This window comes from Charadrius vociferus, unplaced genomic scaffold, assembly GCF_000708025.1.
Source record: "Charadrius vociferus isolate BGI_N301 unplaced genomic scaffold, ASM70802v2 scaffold363, whole genome shotgun sequence".
NCBI lineage: Eukaryota > Metazoa > Chordata > Aves > Charadriiformes > Charadriidae > Charadrius > Charadrius vociferus.
Window position 1 is genome coordinate 2,670,293 of NW_009647942.1, and position 19,543 is coordinate 2,689,835.

A 19,543-nucleotide genomic window follows, 5' to 3' on the forward strand; every position below is an offset into this window, starting at 1 on the left:
ACTAAATAGCTTTTAGCAAGAGTTTGACTTGTTCTTTTCAGTTTATCATAATCTTGTTCCTCCTCCAGCCAGAAATGCCATTGTTTCCCTTCCGTTATCAAGTCAGATTTCAAAAAAATTACTCTGTGAAATTCTTGGGGGATTACTCACCTCTCTACTTTCATAGTCTTCCATCTTTATCAGATAATCCACAGTAATAATTTTATCAGATCCTACCATACTGTCTAGTGAAATTTAACAGAAATAAACTACTGGTAATTTGACCTGAGGGCTAGCTGTGCAACTAAAACAAAGAACTACTTCACTGGTAAAATCAGTAACAAATCATCAAATATGAACAGGAAGGGTCCTGAGACACTGGTGGCTATACAGTTTAGGAGGGGGATAATGCTCATTTATCAGAACACCAAAAATCAGAGATATACTCACCACTTCCTTTTTGTTGAAAAAAATATGAATCATATAAGGAGTTTCTTTCTCTGAAAAAATAACACTACTGGCCAACAGTAGTACACCATTTCACTGAGGAACTTAAAAAAGGAAGCTTTCTAAAGATTCTTCTTTCCCAATCTACAATGGAGTTTTAATCCATAAGTAGCTATATGAGATTCACATTTTGAACTCTGAGTTCTACAATATTTCATTTCTTATCTATCATTGCTATAGTGCTCTAAAGTAAATTCACTTGCAGGCAAACATTAAAAACAGTTATTCAGCTTTGAGTTCAGAATACGCTTTTGTCCAGGTGATGCAGAACGGCAGTAGAAAGCAGTCAGGCCTTTCTGATAAGTACAGAGTGTGTTTGATATTTACAGCTTTTCATAAATAAACAAACAGGAGTCCATTTTTTAAGTACACAAAGAATCAAACAGCAGATACTTTTCCCTTCCAGGTCCACGTGCTTTTCAGATACCACTTATCCAGAAGTTCTTTACAGACTTTCCTTTCTTTGCCTAGACTGAGCCTAGCTTTCTCTTTCTTGGTTCACTTCTTCACCTCTTCGCTTCTATTGCACTGCCTCCCCGCCATAACATACAGGCATCCTATGAGGAGCAAGAAGCAACCAAATCAAGATTCCTGCACAGCCTCAACTGTGCCTTTATTTCACCAATGCTTTACCTACTCTCAGAGGAGAATCCTTTATTTCACAAAGTGATTACCTCTTACTTAATGTTATTTTAAATAGCAGGCAACAGTTACACTCAGCAGATTTAATGGCATTAAACCCAACTTCTAAAACAAAAAAATAAAGTCTGCACCAGGCTTCCACGGTGAAGAGGAAAGAATTTGTACCTAGCCTTCTAGAAGCAACCTGTAATCTATCTTGGCATTGAGTATTTCCTTTCAGTCCTTGAAATAGTTGATGTCTAGATGGAAACAGCTAGCTGCTATCTGTGTATTGAACACAGTGGAACTTTTTTCCTCAATCATCCCTCCAAAATTTCTCATTAACTTAGAAAGCATTCTGACATGCTCTAAAAAAACAATTACAGCTAAAGAAAAATTAGACATGGGGGTTTTTTTGTTTCCACAACACAGGAAATGCTGCCACTCAAGAGCATTTCAGTACACTATCCTGGCAACTTATAACAAAATCAGCAAAACTACATGTAATGTTGCTAACACACATATATCAGGCATCATACTTTTTCTTCCCCTGCTATGGGAAAAATCATCACTAATGCGATCACTGTCACATTTACTTTATTCCCTGCTTAACGTAGAGATTGATTTGCATTCCAGAAACTCAAGGCAGGAGGGAAGATCAAGAGACTGTCAGAGTCACTTAGAAGCAACTACTTGGACAAGTAAATGGCACATTGAGACTAAAGCCTAGAAGATTTAAAAATGGCTTTACCATGAACTTGCTGGGAGATTTTAGGCAAATTACGAAGTCTTTCCTCATCTGTTTTGCTGTCTACAAGATGGAAATGCAATAAATGCAATTTCTGTATCAAGGCAAATTGCAACGTAACTTTAAATTGGGAAGCGATAATACTACAACTTATCACTACTATAATCAACACCTGAGTAGGATTTGTCACAATTCCATAAAGCGTATCAGGAGACCTAAATCTTTAGGATTATATCTTTCTTGATATATTTATCTGGTAAGTAACTTAAAAGATGATTCTTTTCATAAACTAAAAGAAATAGACATGAAGGCAGAAATCTTAAGAACACAAAATAAGAATCACAAAACTCAACTTAAAGTACATCTTGCAAAGGAAACTAAAAGAAATAAGAACAGGGTTCAACTAAAAAGGACATGTAAAGTTGTGGCCACTATACATACTATACTGCAAAACTGAGTGAATGGATTTCCTTTAATTATCTAAGCAGGTTATTCAACTGCTCTCTATAGGGCAAGGTTAGGAAGAACAGCTAATAAGAAAGAGGACTGTTAACTTTGAATTAAACTAACAAGACTGAAATAATAAGAATGGGGTGAAACGTAACAGAAGACATGCAAGTTGACCTGGTGCCTGGACTCTCAATTCTATTTTCCAAAGAATGAATTGCAAATCAAACCAATTCCACCAGTGGAATGAAATGAGTACATCTGGAATAATGTCAAAAGTCACCTACTTCTAGAAAAACTGCCTTCACTTTAAAATCTTAAAAATTAGAATACTTAGATGCATACTGATATTTATTTTAGTAAAGAAAATTTTGGTTCTGTACTACTTGTACAACATTTTATTCCTCGACAGTATGTCCATACCTGTTTTATTGGCTATGCTGCAAGAATATGTTAACGTTCTGGCATCCTTAGCTTTCTAACTATTTTTGAAAAGTAATGATTGTGAGTATGATTGTACTTGGACTAGTTAACACCTGCTAATTTCTTAAAAGTCAGTCATTACATTACGCGTTTATTTCTGAAGCAGCAATGCTAAATCAATCATGTTTATTAATGTATTCCATTTCAATAAATACTATATCATTTCAAGTTAATTTTATGCTGGAAAAAACTTAGTATGTTTACAGAAACTGCAATATTAGAGTCAAAGATTGTAAACTTACAAATCAAATCGCAGATTCTCTCTTTCTTCAAAGAAGTAGTCCATTATAAATTTTCTTACAAAATCTGGATTTAAAGTATTATCAATTACTTCTGTTCTTCCAAACTGTAAAAGAAAAGTGTAAGTTTAAGCCACGTGCTATAACAAAGTATAATTAAGTAGACAGACTGCCAATACCAGCAATATGTGAGGTATGAGAGAGCCTGTAACAAATTCTCTTAAACAGATGCCATAAAAGAAAATGACTGTGTTCACATGTATAGATCAGTTATCTGTGGAGGAAGAAAGACTGGCAGAAGACCTCACATTTCAATATTAAGAGTGGTGCACACCCTGTATCGTATGACCTAAACTTTATAAACATCAGCTCCCAAAGCCAATCAGAATCCACAAAAATTAGGCAAAGAAATTCAGTAACAAAAAAATCCACTGTTTCCTCAAGAAATGATAACAGCAAGCAAAAGCTTGCATGTATTGCTTATTTCAGACAGCTTTAAATATTAGAGAACACAGTCCTTCCATTAGAAGTGTATCATTTTTGCATTATCCAGCTCCCATTTCACCACAATTCAGTTCTCTCTTCATCTCTTCTCTCTCTGAGCTTTCTGCAAAATGCTTTTTCTTTCTTGGTGTTTACAGGAAGAGCCTCAGCTCTCACCAAGCTCAAAATATTATTATTTAAAAAAAACAAACAACAAAACACCCAACTTTTGATTGACCTCAGTTCATATACACCACATATATAAATGACTGATCATAAAATATCAATTTGATAATTTTGTTCTTGTTTTAGCTGTTCTTTCAAGATACTCAGAAAACAAACCAAAAAAGAATGAATTATTATTTAAATGAGTATTTAATTTTGTCCTACATATTGAACATATCAAGACATATTTGAATATAGTCTACTGAAAAGCTTTTTGACAGTCTGCTGAAAGATCATCATTAAGGAGTCCTCAAAACTGCAATTTGTGACTGAGACTTTTGAATGACTCAAAGACTGCCAACCTCTTCATTGACAGGACTTAACTAAATCAATAAACATGGATAAAGAAAGAATAAACCTTCTTGTAACTGAAGGTTTTTGAGATGTATTTCCTAAAAGTGTTTTCACATTATGAATGTGAATCTAACCACTATAACCAGCACAGAGCCACTCAGCCTCCAACAGGAGCCTCCCTATCCTGGCCCCAGCAGACTTAACATACATGTGGTATGAAAGGACAGAGCATACTCCACTGTCTCTTCCTCTCAAAACTAAGCGACTTCCTTTTATTGCTTGATTCTTATTAAAATAAAAATGGTAAAGAACTCCAGCCACATTATTTGTGTGCTTTAAAGAAACTCCATTACTGTCAGCAACTCTTTTTTCTCCTTTGAGTGACTGTGCACGCACCAAACTGCAGGGGACTGATGCCAAGCACCATTCATTCACGCAGGTCATCTGGAGAAGTAGGCCTGTATCTAAGAGGACGACTGCTTTGCAAAAAGCAACTACCCACCCAAAGGTCTCGGGTACAATAAAACATTCAACAAAAGTTAACACATCTTCAAGACACAGCTCTATAAAGTCTCAGGAAAAAGAACAATCCTCAGAAGTGACACAGTGGTGATTTGCGTCTTTACAGAGTGTGCTTGAATCCTGTTAGGTACCTTCACTTTCGCTATGCTGTGAGATGTCCAGTTGGGACAGTATTATTCAGAGATCTCCACATTCCAGCACTTCCTATAAAAGACAGAGAAGCAAAACTATCTTCCCAATGAACGATACCATCTCCAAATAAAAAGGTAAAGAATATTTAACATATAGTGTAAATCAGCATGGCTCCTTTGCCAAGACTTTACATCGTTTCTTAAAACCCAGGTGGAATGATTCCCTGGCCTTGTTGGAACCTTGATACCCCCTACAAGGAGGCTTCTGAATACGTCCTAAGGCACAAACTGTTTAGAAAGCAAGTTTTCTCATTAGCCATCACTGTATTTCTGCAGCTCTCCTAAGCCAAAGCAATAGCTACGGAGGGGGTCAGCACTATACAGACATGGGCAAGAGAAATCTCCAGAAGCTCTCCAGGCTGATGAAGATACTGGATATTCAAAATAAAATCCCTGAGTCTCTTAAGAGAGGACTAGCACAGGATGCACATGGTCCTGGAAACAGATCAGAACATGAACAAATAGTTTGATCCTTACTCTTTGTTTTGGATGAAAAAAGTCAGCCTCTTGAGAAATGATTCAAAGTATTCTCTGAAACATTGGGATAAAGTTCGACAGGCAGAGTGCTGTAAAACACACTCTCTTGAACCACCACTGGTGACTACTATGGCCAAGTACTAATCAATGAGAAATGGCAGCAATGGTAGAAAGATATCATTCCTACGGGAATAAGTACAGCTGGAATATTTGCCAGTATTCTTTCCCCTCTGAACAGCAGAATTCAGATTTTATGTACTTTCAAAGTCTCCAATCAGTTTTCAGGTCAAACCAATCTCAATGTTTATAAATAAAACCTTCCCTGTCAGCTGCATGCTTTACAACATTCAACAATATTGGAGCCAAGAAAAACTGAAAGCTGGAATGGCTAATGAAATGAAATATGCAGCAATATCTACACATTTAGTACTGTTTGGAAGTATGCACTGAAAATGAGAAGCCGCTCTCTGACACAAGCCAGTAAACAGCAGTTTATCAGACCAGGGATGAGAAATGAAAACAATGGGGTCATAAGGACCATCCATTTTGCAGTTCTGACAGGAATATATCTCATCTGTGTATTTTTTCTCCCCTCAAGCATCTTATTTCTTCCATTTGCACTCTTACAGCAAACTGTCCAAACTCTCTCAAAGACCGGAATCAGATGCATAACGAGGAGATTTACCCTTAATACTGAAATCTGACCTACTCTAGAAGGAAAGGACTCTGGGCCTTCAAAAAGATGATCTAACCATGACCGCATTGTAACTGGCGAAGCTACCAGAGACAGAGCACGTAAGCAAAGAACGCAACATATTAAGTTCATGCTGTGTCCAACAGAATCAGACACACATACTCAAAGATATCCATGAAAATATCTCCCAGCCTGTGCAGATTCAAGGAGCAAATTGTCCTGGGAGACTCCTTAATCACCAGGCAGGAAAAGAAAAGTTACTGAAGTTCTTGAAATCCTCATATTAGGACAAGATTGAAGCAGATTAAGAGGATCTTCAATCATACAAAACCTACACTTCTATGAACATGAAAGACACAGAGAAACAAAGAACACGGGGAACTGTAGTCTAAAAAAGTTTACTTTCTGCTGACAAAGTCATCATCTAAATTGAAAGGCACAAACCCAGAATAACTAAGCGACTTCAGAGGATAACTTGTCAAAAGAGTCCATTTAGGGGCACTCTCTTGACAAACCTCTGGCTTGACACCTTCATAAATAGATCGTTTTCTGACAGCATGGTTCTTCTTGAAATAGTAATGCCAGTTTGCACAACAGGAGAATATAGTTGACTTTGGAAAAGCCATTCAGAGGAAAAGAAAATTAACAGCTAAGGAAAACGAGCAGCAATCATAGAATACCTGAGGTTGGAAGGGGCCTCGGGAGATTGTCCAGTTCCACCTTCCTGCTCAAAGCAGGATAAGCTAGAGAAGGTTGTCCCATCAGGTTTTGAGTATGTCCAAGGACAGAGACTCTACAACCTCTCTGGGCAACCTGTTCCAGTATAAAATCACCTTCACAGTAATAAGGTGGGATTTTTTTCTTATGTTTAAATAGCATCTTCTGTGTTTCAATTTGAACCCATTGACTCTCGTCCTGCCACTGAATACAGCTGAGAATAGTTCATCTCTGCCTTCTTTACAGACTCCCATCAGGTATTTATAAACACTGACAAAATGTAAGCCTCCTCTTCTCCAGGGTGAGCAATCCCAGCTCTCTTGCCCTCTCCTCATATGAAAGATGCTCCAATCCCTTTAACATACTAGTGCCCCCGTGCCAGCCCCATTCTAGTGTGTCTGTATCTTTCTCATACAGGGAGCTCAACAGTGGATACAGCACTCCAGCTATGGTCTCGCTGGTGCTGAGGGCAAGGATCACCCCTTGACCTGTTGGCAATGCTGTCCCTAGCGCAGCACAGGATGGTGGGCTTGCACACTCAAAAAACCTCTCAATTTAACTCAGATGGAAGGTACTAAGGGACTGGGGGTGGGAAAACTTCTACAAGAGCATGAAAAAGCAAGATACTGACACAGAGCTAGGTAGAGGAAAGCACTGTTTCCCTTTGTTCCTACGTACCCTAAAATCATTGTGACTGGAGGCAGACACAGACACTCACCTCCGACAAAAAACCCAGCTTATTTATACAGCCTTTTGGACTCTCTCACGAAGTCCAACAAAGACAAATTCAGTCCTATACTGATACTGGTGACTGAGTACTGGGGTATGAACTGTGCAGAAGAGGTCCTGGTGCAGCCATGAGGGTTTAACAACACATTGGGTTGTATTAGGGTCAGCACAGCCTCTGTTCAACACCCCTCTAGTCAACACATGTGGTAACTGGGTACAGTTTGGGGCTCTAAATACAACTGAATCAACAGACTGGAGGCAGTTCAAGTTAAATGGACCCTAAAAAAAAAACCCAATCAGAAGGCCAGAACACACAATTTAAAAGCCGATGGAGCTTGGAGAAGGGAAGATCTATTTCCACTACCATCCTCTACCACCTAAACAGCGTTATAGAAGACAAAGCCAGACAGCTGATAGCACAACAAAAGGATGAGATGCAATACTCAAAAGTTGCAACAAACAAAATTATGAGTGGATATAAGAAAACAGCCTTCCAGAATGAGTGATTAAGCACTGGAATGGGTCACACTGGAGAGTTGTGCAGTCTCTGACATTACAGGATTTCAAACCTTAGCTGGGAAAGGCCCTGAGCAACCTGCCCTAGCTTTGAAGGTGGCTTTGCATGGATCAGGAGAATGAACCAGACACAGCAGATGAACAGGAAGCTGGATAACACAAAGGTTCATTTCACCTAATTTATTCGATGATTATGTCATATTTCATACCTTGAGTTTTCAAGTTTTATGGTTCCATTAGAAATAGAACTATGTATGAAGTCAAAGGAAAAGTTACTTCAAAAGCAAAAAAAAAAAAGTTATAAAATGGCAGCTAAATGTCAGTTTCAATTTTTTAAAGCAGTAAAATACCATAAATTTATAAGTACTTTTTGTCCCTTTAAATCTGCATTTTTTTCAGTAAACAATATTTCTCTTTACACTATAATCATGTTACGCCTGGGAAATCTTTCGGACTTGATTTAAAATGCATGACAGAGTGTATCAGTAAAAGAAGATAAATATGCAATATGCTGATGATTAAATCACACCGAGACTAGATGAGGCCTAACAGAATGCCTGTTACACTGTTACCTTTCTCTCTCATCAGTTATACTGCAATTGTTACAAAACTCAAGAGATTGAATTTAGTGGCACTGCTAACTTTTCTCTAAATTATTTTAAATTACTTTTTTGTAATTGGAGCTTCAGTTTTTTTGTCGGGGTTGTTGGTTTTTTTTCAAGCGCTACACAAATGATTCCTTCACATTAAACTAATATAACTAACTACTTAACTGACAAATTACTATTAAAATTTATCTTATAGATGATATTAAAACGCTGGCCTCTAAAAATCACCAGTCTACACTTTTCAGCTAAACAAAGCATCATCTTTTTAAATCTGTTTTACCAATTACCTATAGCCTTTTAAAGCAGAATAGGTTATTTCTATTATCCAGTCACTTATGAATAATAACATAGCTGCTAATTAATTAGTTCTCCACACGGCCTAGTTTCCCACTAACAGTTGTGTAAACGTAAAATCTTAACATGGCCAACAAGCAAATACCTTCAGAAATGTCATTCAGGAGAGTAACAGAATCCATTTAACTATTTAATGGAAAATAGATGTTCAAAAAAGAAAATCAAGAAGAGTACTCTTTCTGGATTTTCTGAGATGGAGAGTCTTTATCACCTCATAATGCCAGCTCTCCTGGTACAAGGGGATTTTTAAAATTTATTTAGTCGTTTGAATTTTCATAGAATCTCAATTTAGTGATCTAGCCTAAGGGGCTATGAGGTTAATGGAAAATCATAACCTTCACTTTATCATCAGAGTTATAAAAGATTAGCAAGTTGGGTAAGTCCAGCATCAAAGATACAAAGCAACTATTGTAACTGTGATGGTCTCTGCTAACCACCTTCTATATGAATTCTCTGAATTATTTCTTGCTTCAACTTTATGGTCATGAGAGAACTTGAGAATAATATCTAGTAAGCCCTCTTTAAAAAAAAAATAAAAAATTGCAGTGTTTTATCACAATTGCAATGAAGTTGTTCCAGTAATTAATCACCCCCATTCTGAAAAATAAGTTATTGTTTCTTGCCTGATTTTTATTTCACCTCCTTTTCCATCTTTTGGATCTTTCTATACACCTTTGTTAGACAAAAATGTTTTACATTATGAAATTTATGTTCTTAGTATTGATATTCATAGCTGATTACAATTATCCTTAATTCACTCTTTCATTAGAAAAATAATTTGAGCTTGTGTTTTCAGTGCAGCGTATGTTATTTAATAATTCATTAATTTTATCTCTAGTCTTTTGTCTTTTAAACATCTTTCTTGAAATGTGAACAGTCAGAACCTAGTATTCTGTTACAATTCCAGGAAACTAAAGAAGTAAAAAATGGTTTAAACTACCACTAGGTTTTTGGCTCTGATGTAAATGGCTTTTGAAAATTCTTTAGGAAGCTCCAGGTAACACTCTCCATTGGTAGCTTGTTGCACAAAATGGCATATGAACACACAACAAAAGATAATCCTCTTAGAGTTTGTAATCTAGCTTCACTACATGTGAACAGAACACAGAAGAAACTTGAATTGCAGAGAAAGAAATGCAATACCAATAAATTGAGCCTGTTGTAATAATGACTAACAGCCTCAATCAACATTACAGAGACTACAAGGAAACAAGCAAAAAATCCACAACTGCCAACCTTACTCTAGAAAAACCATAGTCATAAAATGTTCTGCAGTGTGTTTGTCCCAAAGGAAGAATAATGTTTTTAATATATAATCTCTAGCAATTATCAGAAAAACCACAACATTCCTCTAACATGCACACAAGCACTCATATGAAATCTGTACACTACATGTACACGTGATGGTGATTTCTACATAACCCTTTTTAACTGATGGTCGTACAATCATAAGTGTATAAAAACCAGAAAGGATTCCTTATTTTTGTGCACTTTGGTTTTTTTCCATTAACTGTTTCCTTTGAAAGGAAACACAACTTACTTGAAAAAATTATGTTCTTTTATTCCAACTGTCTTAATTCCCTCAAACAGTTGTTTCTTTCAAGAAATCTGCTAGAGAAAGCTTTCCAGTGAACTGAGTATGATGGAACAACAAAATTTATTCTTTCTTCACAGCTGAGACAGTATAGGCTTCTCCCAGACTCTCCATCCTTTCAATCCTTGTACCGAAACTTTTTCAACTGACGCGCCACAAACTACATTCCTATTTATGCCATGTCCTTCTGCTAAAGGAGATACAAGCTATTGTTCCAAAGAAACTTCACCAGTACTCTCAAAAAACCCCCCGCAAAATCTAAATGCCAATAAATGCCTATCATAAAATGTCTAGCCTTTGCCATTTTCATAAAGATAAGACTTTGAAATCTAAAAAGGAGACTCAAAAGCATGTCTTACTATGGTCCAAATGGTAATCAAAATAGTAGATGCTGTGGTGAAATGCTTAACTAGCACAAGTGTCCACTTCGAACAAAATCAGTCAGATCATCATAGAATTATAGACTTTTCCAGGTTGGAAAAGACCTGTAAGACCACCAAGTACAACCACAAGCCTAACACTGCCAAACCCACCACTAAACCATGTCCCTAAGTGCCTCATCTACATGTCTTTTAAATACCTCCAAGGATAGTGACTCTAGCACCTCCCTGGGCAGCCTATTCCAATGCTTCAAAAACCCTTTTGGTGAAGAAATTTTTCCTAATATCCAATCTAAACCTCCCCCCCTCAGGCACAACTTGAGGTCGTTTCCTCTCATCACTTCTAACTTGGGAAAAGAGGCCAACACCCACCTGGCTACAACCTCCTTTCAGGTAGTTGCAGAGAGTGATAAGGTCTCCCCTCAGCCTCCTTCTCTCCCAGCTAAACAACCCCAGTTCCCTCAGCCGCTCCTCATAAGACTTGTGCTCCAGACTCCTCACCAGCTTCGTTGCCCTTCTCTGGACCCCTCACCAGCTTCTTTGCCCTTCTCTGGACACGTTCCACCACCTCAATGTCATTCTTGTAGTGAGGGGCCCAAAACTGAACACAGTACTCGAAGTGGGGCCTCACCACTGCCAAGTACAGCAGGACCATCTCTTCCCTAGTCCTGCTGGCCACACTGTTTCTGATACAGGCCAGGATGCTGTTGTCCTTCTTGGCCACCTGGGCACACTGCTGGCTCACGTTCACCCGGCTGTCGACCAACACCCCCAGGTTCTTTTCTGCTGGGCAGCTTTGCAGCCCCTCTTCCTCAAGCCTGTCGCAGGTTGTTGTGACTCAAGTGCAGGACCCGGCACTTGGCCTTGTTGAACCTCATATCATAGGCCTTCACCCATCGATCCAAGCTGTCCAGATCCCTCTGTAGAGCCTTCCTACTCTCAAGCAGATCAACACTCCCGCCCAGCTTGTCATCTGCGAACTTACTGAGAGTGCACTTGATCCCCTCATCCAGATCATTGATAAAGCTATTAAAGAGAACAGGCCCCAGTACTGGGTCCTGGGGAACAACATTATCTAGTATCTTATGATAGAAGGGGAGGATATTCGCCTCTTGGACATCAATTACTGTCAGAAGTTAACTATCACTAATTGTAATTTACTAATTAATTATTTTTATTATTACAGTAATTTATTGATTTATTGGTAGATGGGAAAGAAAACATCAGAACAAGCAGTCGATTCGCTGGATGAAAACTCCCTGCAAGGTCTCAACAAGTTACTAAGGGCTTGGATGTCTGTAGATGGACCCATGCAGTACCATACATGCCCAAATGATCTGGAGCAGGGACTGCAAAAACAGATTTACAAAACAAATAGATTTTTACAGAATTAAACAGGATAAATATATAAAAGGCAACTATTAAGACTTGGCAGAACAAAATTATTCATACAGAGTTATTGGACAATAAATTGGCATATGAAATTCCGTATCGATGAATGAAACACTATATGCACATGAGGAAAAAGAAGTAACAGCTAACTTAATACAGAAGTTAGGATGGCTGAATAAGCAATGTGAGCACATAAAGCGAGAAGTCTTTCTGTTGATAAACTGTACAGTATAAGAACTTCACACAGCTGATGACAGTATTTTTTAATTTCCTTACAAACTTAAAAAAAAAACACGGAAAGAATTAATGAACAGGAAGGCCTGAAGAATGGAAAGCCATGAACAATTTTAGTAGACACAATGGAAATTTAATGAGGATATAAAATAACATTAGGCGTCTAATGAAGCTGGAAATCAGCATGACGAGGAACAGTGAGAGAACAGACTTCCAGACAGGTATACAAAATTAATTTGCATCCAATGCATTGTAACAGTAGATGGACGAGAGGCTCAGAGCATCACTCCATAGGAATTTCCTTAACACTTACCATTGGTGGATATTGCCAGTAAAACTGCAGTTGGCTGAGTATTTTACAATGTCTATTATTTATTTTAACATTCACCTTTGAAATGTTCCCTCTTGTTTTCAGAATTAACACCCTCTTTCAAATGAAGAAATTCAGATTCTTTCAATACAGTATTTAAAGCTTCTGTAGCTAAACAGTAAGTTATACTTAGCCATGTTTCAAAAGTGTCCTCACAAAGTAAGGGCAAGTAAATATTTTAAAACCAAAGCTCAGATTCTGATGATGCATTTGGTGCCAATTATACTAATTGAAATACCTGATGATCACACTGTAAGTGAAAACAGGGAAAATGTTTTAAAAAACAACAGCACTATTAAATTGACAACGAAACATTTTAATTCTTTGCTGAGGATTTGATGTGCAAGAATAACACTGGGTAAAAACACTGGAATCTGAACAACACGCAAACAGGAGTCAGTGCCCAGAAAACATCTACTCTTCATTAAATGAAGGGTTTGATTTAACTATTGTATTGAATCCATCTGAATAGCTTAGCTGAAGGGGGGGAAAAGCACACTGCTAGAATAGAGTGCTAGGAAAATTATGGAGATTATGAAATGGTTTACTGTGTTTACGATCCCCAAGCATTTTCTGCAGTGTTCAAAAGAAAGTAATTAGGCAAAAGAAGGAAGAGAACTATGCATGAAAGGATATGGAACAGAAATAAGGTAAAGTATGTTGCCATGACTGAACACCATTCTTTAATGTTTACACATATCAGGGGCTTATTATTTGTCTCATTTTTGTCTTCTCCAAACAGTTCTAGGTGACTTCCACCTCTAAAAGCTAGTAAAATGTTAAATAAGTGTTTAAATGCAACAAAATAGACATATATACAGAATTTTATTGAAAAACACGGAATTAGTGCATTCACCACTGCAGGCAGAAGCACAAAAATAAAGATATAAGACTACCCATCTAATGTATATATCACCTACTCTTCCACCTACTACCTTATTTTTTGCCACTGGTATAAATATAACACACCACAAGATATAAAATGCAATCCTGACTCAGCCCCTCTATCATGCCAACCTCTGAATTTAGACTGTCATAACAACAACTATGAATGGGGTTCTACTCACCAAACTTTACATCTGACATAGTCAAAAGTGTAGGCTTTGATCATCACTTGGAGGCATTTATAAAGAATGATTTATCTGATCTAACACAGACATCTAAATTAGGTCTGATGAACTGCCCTCAGGATGTTATCTTTTTCCGTTAACTATAAATAAACAGTCAACTGAGTTGTACATACCTATACCTCGACCTTCGCCTGATAAATTGAAGATTTTCTAGCAACTGCTACGTCAAAAGTCTGTTTTAACCCCTGTAGTACCTAAACTGGCATATGATACCACAACCATATGCCAAAGTGCATCCCCTAGCCAAGATACCCTCTAATCAGTGCAGAGATGCAATACAAGCAAAAACATTGCCCACTGCCCTGTTCAGGTGTTTTTGCTTTGGTCAAGGAGATAAAATGGCAGAAGGCAATACAAAGCTATAAGGTGGTGACACACTTCAACCATTACAAACTTGGATCTGTTAAAATCAAGAGCAGATGGAGTCTTTCTATCAACAATCTCCTAAATCACCTCAAAACGAGCCCATGGAACATTTTCTAAGTAAGGTGATAATGTTATAATTTTACCATCAGGACAATTATGATATTAAAAATGGTTAATACTTAACAGTTAGACCAGAGAAGTATGAAAATTCCACAAAACTACATATGAACCTTAGACAACAATAAAAGCCAGAATTTCTGACAAAGTCCTCTTAACCCTAGACCAGAAAAGGTCCCGAATGCTTTAGTGACGATCTAGGCTTGCTCTAGGCTTGACCAAACCGCACCAAGCCACCTAGTCACCTGAATGCCTGAAGACTCCTCCGTTTTCAGAGTTAGCTATCCAGACATTTAGAACTCTGTGTATGTCCATTACTTCTGCCAATTAAATTAAGATTAGTGAATTCCTATTTAGGGTCCTCAAACTGACATTTCTTCACACATCAGAGGAATGTCATCCACTAGCTATACTGAGAGGATGTCTAGTACACAGTTCAGAACAGAGACCAGCAATTTAACTAAAAACGACAAATTAAATAGGTACAATGTTTCACATATTGCCCAGTTATATGAGCTCTTCTCCAAGCAGGAGAAAAATGCAATTCTCTGATCTCCACAAGACTGAAACCCACATCCACTGTGCTTCAGCAAAGCAGAAACTATGTTTCTCCAGCCAACTGGCAAGGACACCAAATATAAGGGAAGAGATCTGGTTTCTGTGCCCCTGACCCCTCCACTGGGATTTTTACACGGTAGTAATCACACAAAACATCAGTTCTGAAAACAAGAACATCAGACCTCATCTCTTCTACAGGGAAAAATAGTAAGATAGTTCATTCCTCTCTTGGCTCTATTCTTAGAACGCATAGCCACACAGCGGACCACCTACAGTGAAGAACAGTTCCATCAATCCTCTCTGTAAGGCAGCTAAATAGCACATTTTATCAGTAGAAAGATGACCATCCTCCCCCCAACACCATCAACTCTTTCAAAGAATAACATGAAAGGAGAAAAAATAGATGACTAAGTACAGGGAGACAGGTCCAGGCTATAAATATTGATCTGCTGTAGATACCCAATCTAGAGGTACTTGATTTAGTTTCTTAAGACATCTCTCTCCAGTGTTTACACTGATAGGTTAAGAAGACATAGTCCAACCTATGCATAATACTCTTCCTCCCTTGTTGCCTGGTGTATACTCTATTCAGCAGCACCTAACTTCTCCCAAACACTACATAGGAAAAGTAGACCTCTACCACAACTACAAGCTAGTTTTGCTGACACTGACCATCACCACAGTTGAATTCTTCCACAGATCTTGTACTGTTCGAGTGTCTTCCTCTCTTGATATCCACAAACCGTGTACAGACTGATAGTTAACTAAGTTTGATTTCATTTATCTTAGCGAGATTGTAAAACAGGAAACTCATGTATTTTGTCTAATTTTGTTTTCTCTTTCAATGGAAATATGTGATACAGATATGGAAATCGAGATTAATGTGACAAGGTTTTAAGTGTTCACTGGTACATATGACTCCTGTTGTTTACCATGGCATTCAAGAGGCTATGACGTCCTCTGCGAGGGCAAACGACCAGCCTTAAGTATACTCAAAAAGTTTACACATCTATGAATACGTATCTTACCTCTCTCCATTCTTTGTTTCCAATGGCTTGTGTGTACAAAACACAGACTGTGAAAAGAAAAGAAAAAAAAATATTTGGTCATCTTCAGAATTTAACATATTCTTGAATTAAGTGAACCCATTTTGTAGTCTGTTTTGTTGTTGAAATTACTAATCAGGACAATCAAATAGTAATACAATTTCCCTCAGTTTTCAGTATTCCTAACCAGATCAGCGACAATATGGTCTAGTTTTTGCAGCAACGAGCTAGTCAATACGATGGTTCAAAAAATGGGAAGCAACACTTAATGCTTGACCTCCAGCAAATCCCTTGACAATCCTTAGCAGTAAAATTGGATAAAAGCAGGTCTTCATTAAATGTGTATGGTCTGGCCATCCTAGATAATCTAAGGCATAATTGCCCTAAATTATGCTTCCTTCAAGAGATGAGAGAATTAAAATAAAAACAAATGAGGACCCTAGTGGAAAAATAGACCGGGGAAATAAAAGTGGAAAAAGGAAAAAAAAAAAAACTCCTCAGGTTTTCTTCCTCAAATTCTGCTTCAAATTATTTATATATATTTGAAGTATCTTACATATGCATCCTTCTTTTTTTAAAAAAACCCTAAAACCTAATAAAAAATTGAATCAATGAAGTTCGTCAACATAAGCTGTTTTTGAAAGACCAAGCAGCATAATCCCACAGGCGTCACTCTCCTTACAGATCTGTTTTTCCAGTACAGAATCCACTACACATTAATCTGCAGCTTCTATCACAGGGATTGGTGACAGAGGTACAGTGATTATAATCCGGTGTTTGAAACACTCTTATAAGTACAAATTATTTGCATTGAAGGAGTACTATAAATTTTATTTTCTACAGTCTTGAACTAATTTCAGCTAACGATGTTAAAGCAATTTTTACCTGAAACTCCATTACAACCCTTTTCTAAACAATGGAAATAGAGATGTTGAAACACTTTTTCCTGACAAATTGTTTTCCGGTGCTGATCATTATTTTTCAGCAGAAGGTTAAAAATACTACTGTTTGGGGGCGTAGCCTTGAACAATAAAGGTAGAAGCCTGATTTTGTTCTCAATGAAGTCAGAATCATCAAACAGACCAAAGTAGAAATGAAGTCAAGCTTCAAACTCCATTTTCTTCTTACTTGAAAGATATTTGCTCCATACCAAAAAAAAAATCCCATTAGGCAGTAGCAAATAAGAGGAAGAACAGAAAAAGCAAGCAAGTTCAATATTTTAGCTCACATAGAAGCTAAAAGTTAACACAATTCAACTTTTTTTTTTTTTTTTCAAATAAGATGTCTTGTAGATGGAAAAAAAGCTTTTACAAAAAATTTCAAAATCATTCTCTAGGGATGTCTGCCTTTCTCCATTTAGTCTAAATGAAACCTTGGGCAATCATGCTTCCAGCTTTGGTTTCTGCTTATAGCAGTGTGACTCCAAAACAACAAGGTTATTTTTACAGCACACACTGAAGTAGATTGCTGAACTATATTAGATGAAGAATGAAGTTAAATGGGAAAATGTGAGAAAATCGAGTGAGATGGAAGCTATGAAATCAGCTACAGAAGTGTCTGAAGGTTACTGAACTTCCGATGAACATATGTATCTAGCAAGATCTGTGCAAAGGTAACACTGGGAGAACAAGGAAATGTTGTCAAAGAAGTTTCCATAAATAAAAATAAGCAAAAAAATATTTTCTGGAAATACCCCTACTGCTAACGTAGAATCAGGTAGGCTCTCACAAACACTATTTTCACTTTCCCCATTGGAAATTCTTTCTTAAATTAATGTTACCAGTTCTGCAATAATGAATATTTTCCCATTTTCAGTAGTGGTTTCCAAGAATGCAAACGTCTTACTAATTTCAAAAGCAGATATAATTGTGGATGTTGTCCCTTTTGCCAAGACCTTATATCTAAGTTTTCAATTAGAAATTTCTCATACCTATAACCCCAGCTGAGAATAGAACTGAAATTCATTTAGAGGAAAAAACACTCTTTACAGATAATGTGCACTTTTGCTATTCAGATATCTGTATTGTCCAGATTTTTCTTAAACATAATCATTTCTCACTATTAATTTGCTGCTTTATTTTTTTACTACATCCTGCCCTGTGTATTAGTGTTAATACAGTAAATCAAGTAACAATTGTGCATTGCAGCTGTGGAACAAAAAGAATATTAAAAAAATGAGAGATTTAATATTGAGGAGAAGAAAGCAACAATACAACTGTAAAATATCCGCTACCATCAAATTTTCAGAAAAGAAACATTCTTGCACTACCTTATCTCCCTAGTTTATGAAGCCAAATAAAAGAACAGCTATGAACAAAAAGACTAAAAAAGATTGCTGTAGGATAATTTTAGCCTCCTACCACGGTTGATGAGATGGGAGTCACACAACGTAAAAGGGTTAAAAAACAGGTGTAAAGCTCCACCTTAAGACTAATTCAGTCTCTTACTCTGTTCCTAATTTTTGGAAGGCTCCTCACACCTGTTAGAATCTTAGTTTCCAAATTCAGTTTCTTCATAGTCAGTTTACTATCTTTTTTTTTTAATCTTTGGAGGACCTATAGCAAGCAATGCTATCATTCTCACCTTTTGATTGCTGAGGCAATAGTAGACTTCTATTCCCCTCCACTACCAGTGGCTCTCCAGTGCTTCTAGAGGTATATCCCAGCAGTGGGACCACCTCTCTGGTTTAAGAATCACTTATATAAAACCTTAAATGAGGAGAAAAGAGCTAAGAATTTGTAGCATGACTAGCAATTTTCTGATACTTGTCTAGGCTGCAGATGTGGCAGGTACTCTAAATATAATGAAGATATAGACTAATAATCATCTCATGTAATGTACAGGTGCAAGTTTGACAGTGATACATACAGGTGTATCTCAAACTGACATTTCAAAAAAAAAAAAAAAAAAAATCAGTCCTAACGAAAGCTATAGAAAAGACATACATTCCCATTCCAGACTTTCTGATAAATACTTTGCAAATTTAGAAGAATTTTAAAAATTCTTCTATCTTTCCTCTAAAACTCACCACAAAAATTTTCAGGAATGATACTGGTCTCCGTTGATGGTAAGATTCTCTGTCCTTAAAGGCTCTCAGAGAGACAGTTTTATAAAGACCCTGATATCATACTAATTACAGTAATCCCTCAAAAACTTCTTTAAAGTCATATCCAACTGGGAAAATGCAGACAAATATGCTGAAGTTGATCTAAAGCACTTGAACTGCCCAAACCAGCGATCTAAGGCTTCATGAAGCAAGCAATTTTTACTTTTTTCTGAGCAGAAAATAGTTAATAACATTGTCATGTGGGAGAGGAAGGAATAAAGTGGGATAAACAGGAAATTCTTAAGTTTGAAAAGCAAATATATCATGCAGCCACATCCTAAAATGGAGTTGAACAATCAGTTCTTATCTTGTAAACTGAAAAACTGAGGGACACCTCTCAAAGGCACCTTCAGAGCTTCCCGAAGGTCCCTTTGTCATGAGATTTTTCTCATTGTTACTATGTTCCACTGGGAATT

General features: G+C 37.1%; 1 protein-coding gene across 1 annotated transcript in view; it reads right to left on the reverse strand.

Annotated features, from left to right (window-relative positions):
- CPNE8 (copine VIII) overlaps positions 1–19,543 on the reverse strand; it is a 128,038-nt gene that overhangs the window by 74,310 nt on the left and 34,185 nt on the right. Inside the window, exons 5-6 of the mRNA XM_009883225.1 lie at positions 16,004–16,050; positions 3,028–3,131 (exon numbers count right to left, since the gene is read on the reverse strand). Coding sequence (XP_009881527.1) covers positions 3,028–3,131; positions 16,004–16,050 — 151 coding nt within the window. The remainder of the gene's footprint in view (positions 1–3,027; positions 3,132–16,003; positions 16,051–19,543) is intronic.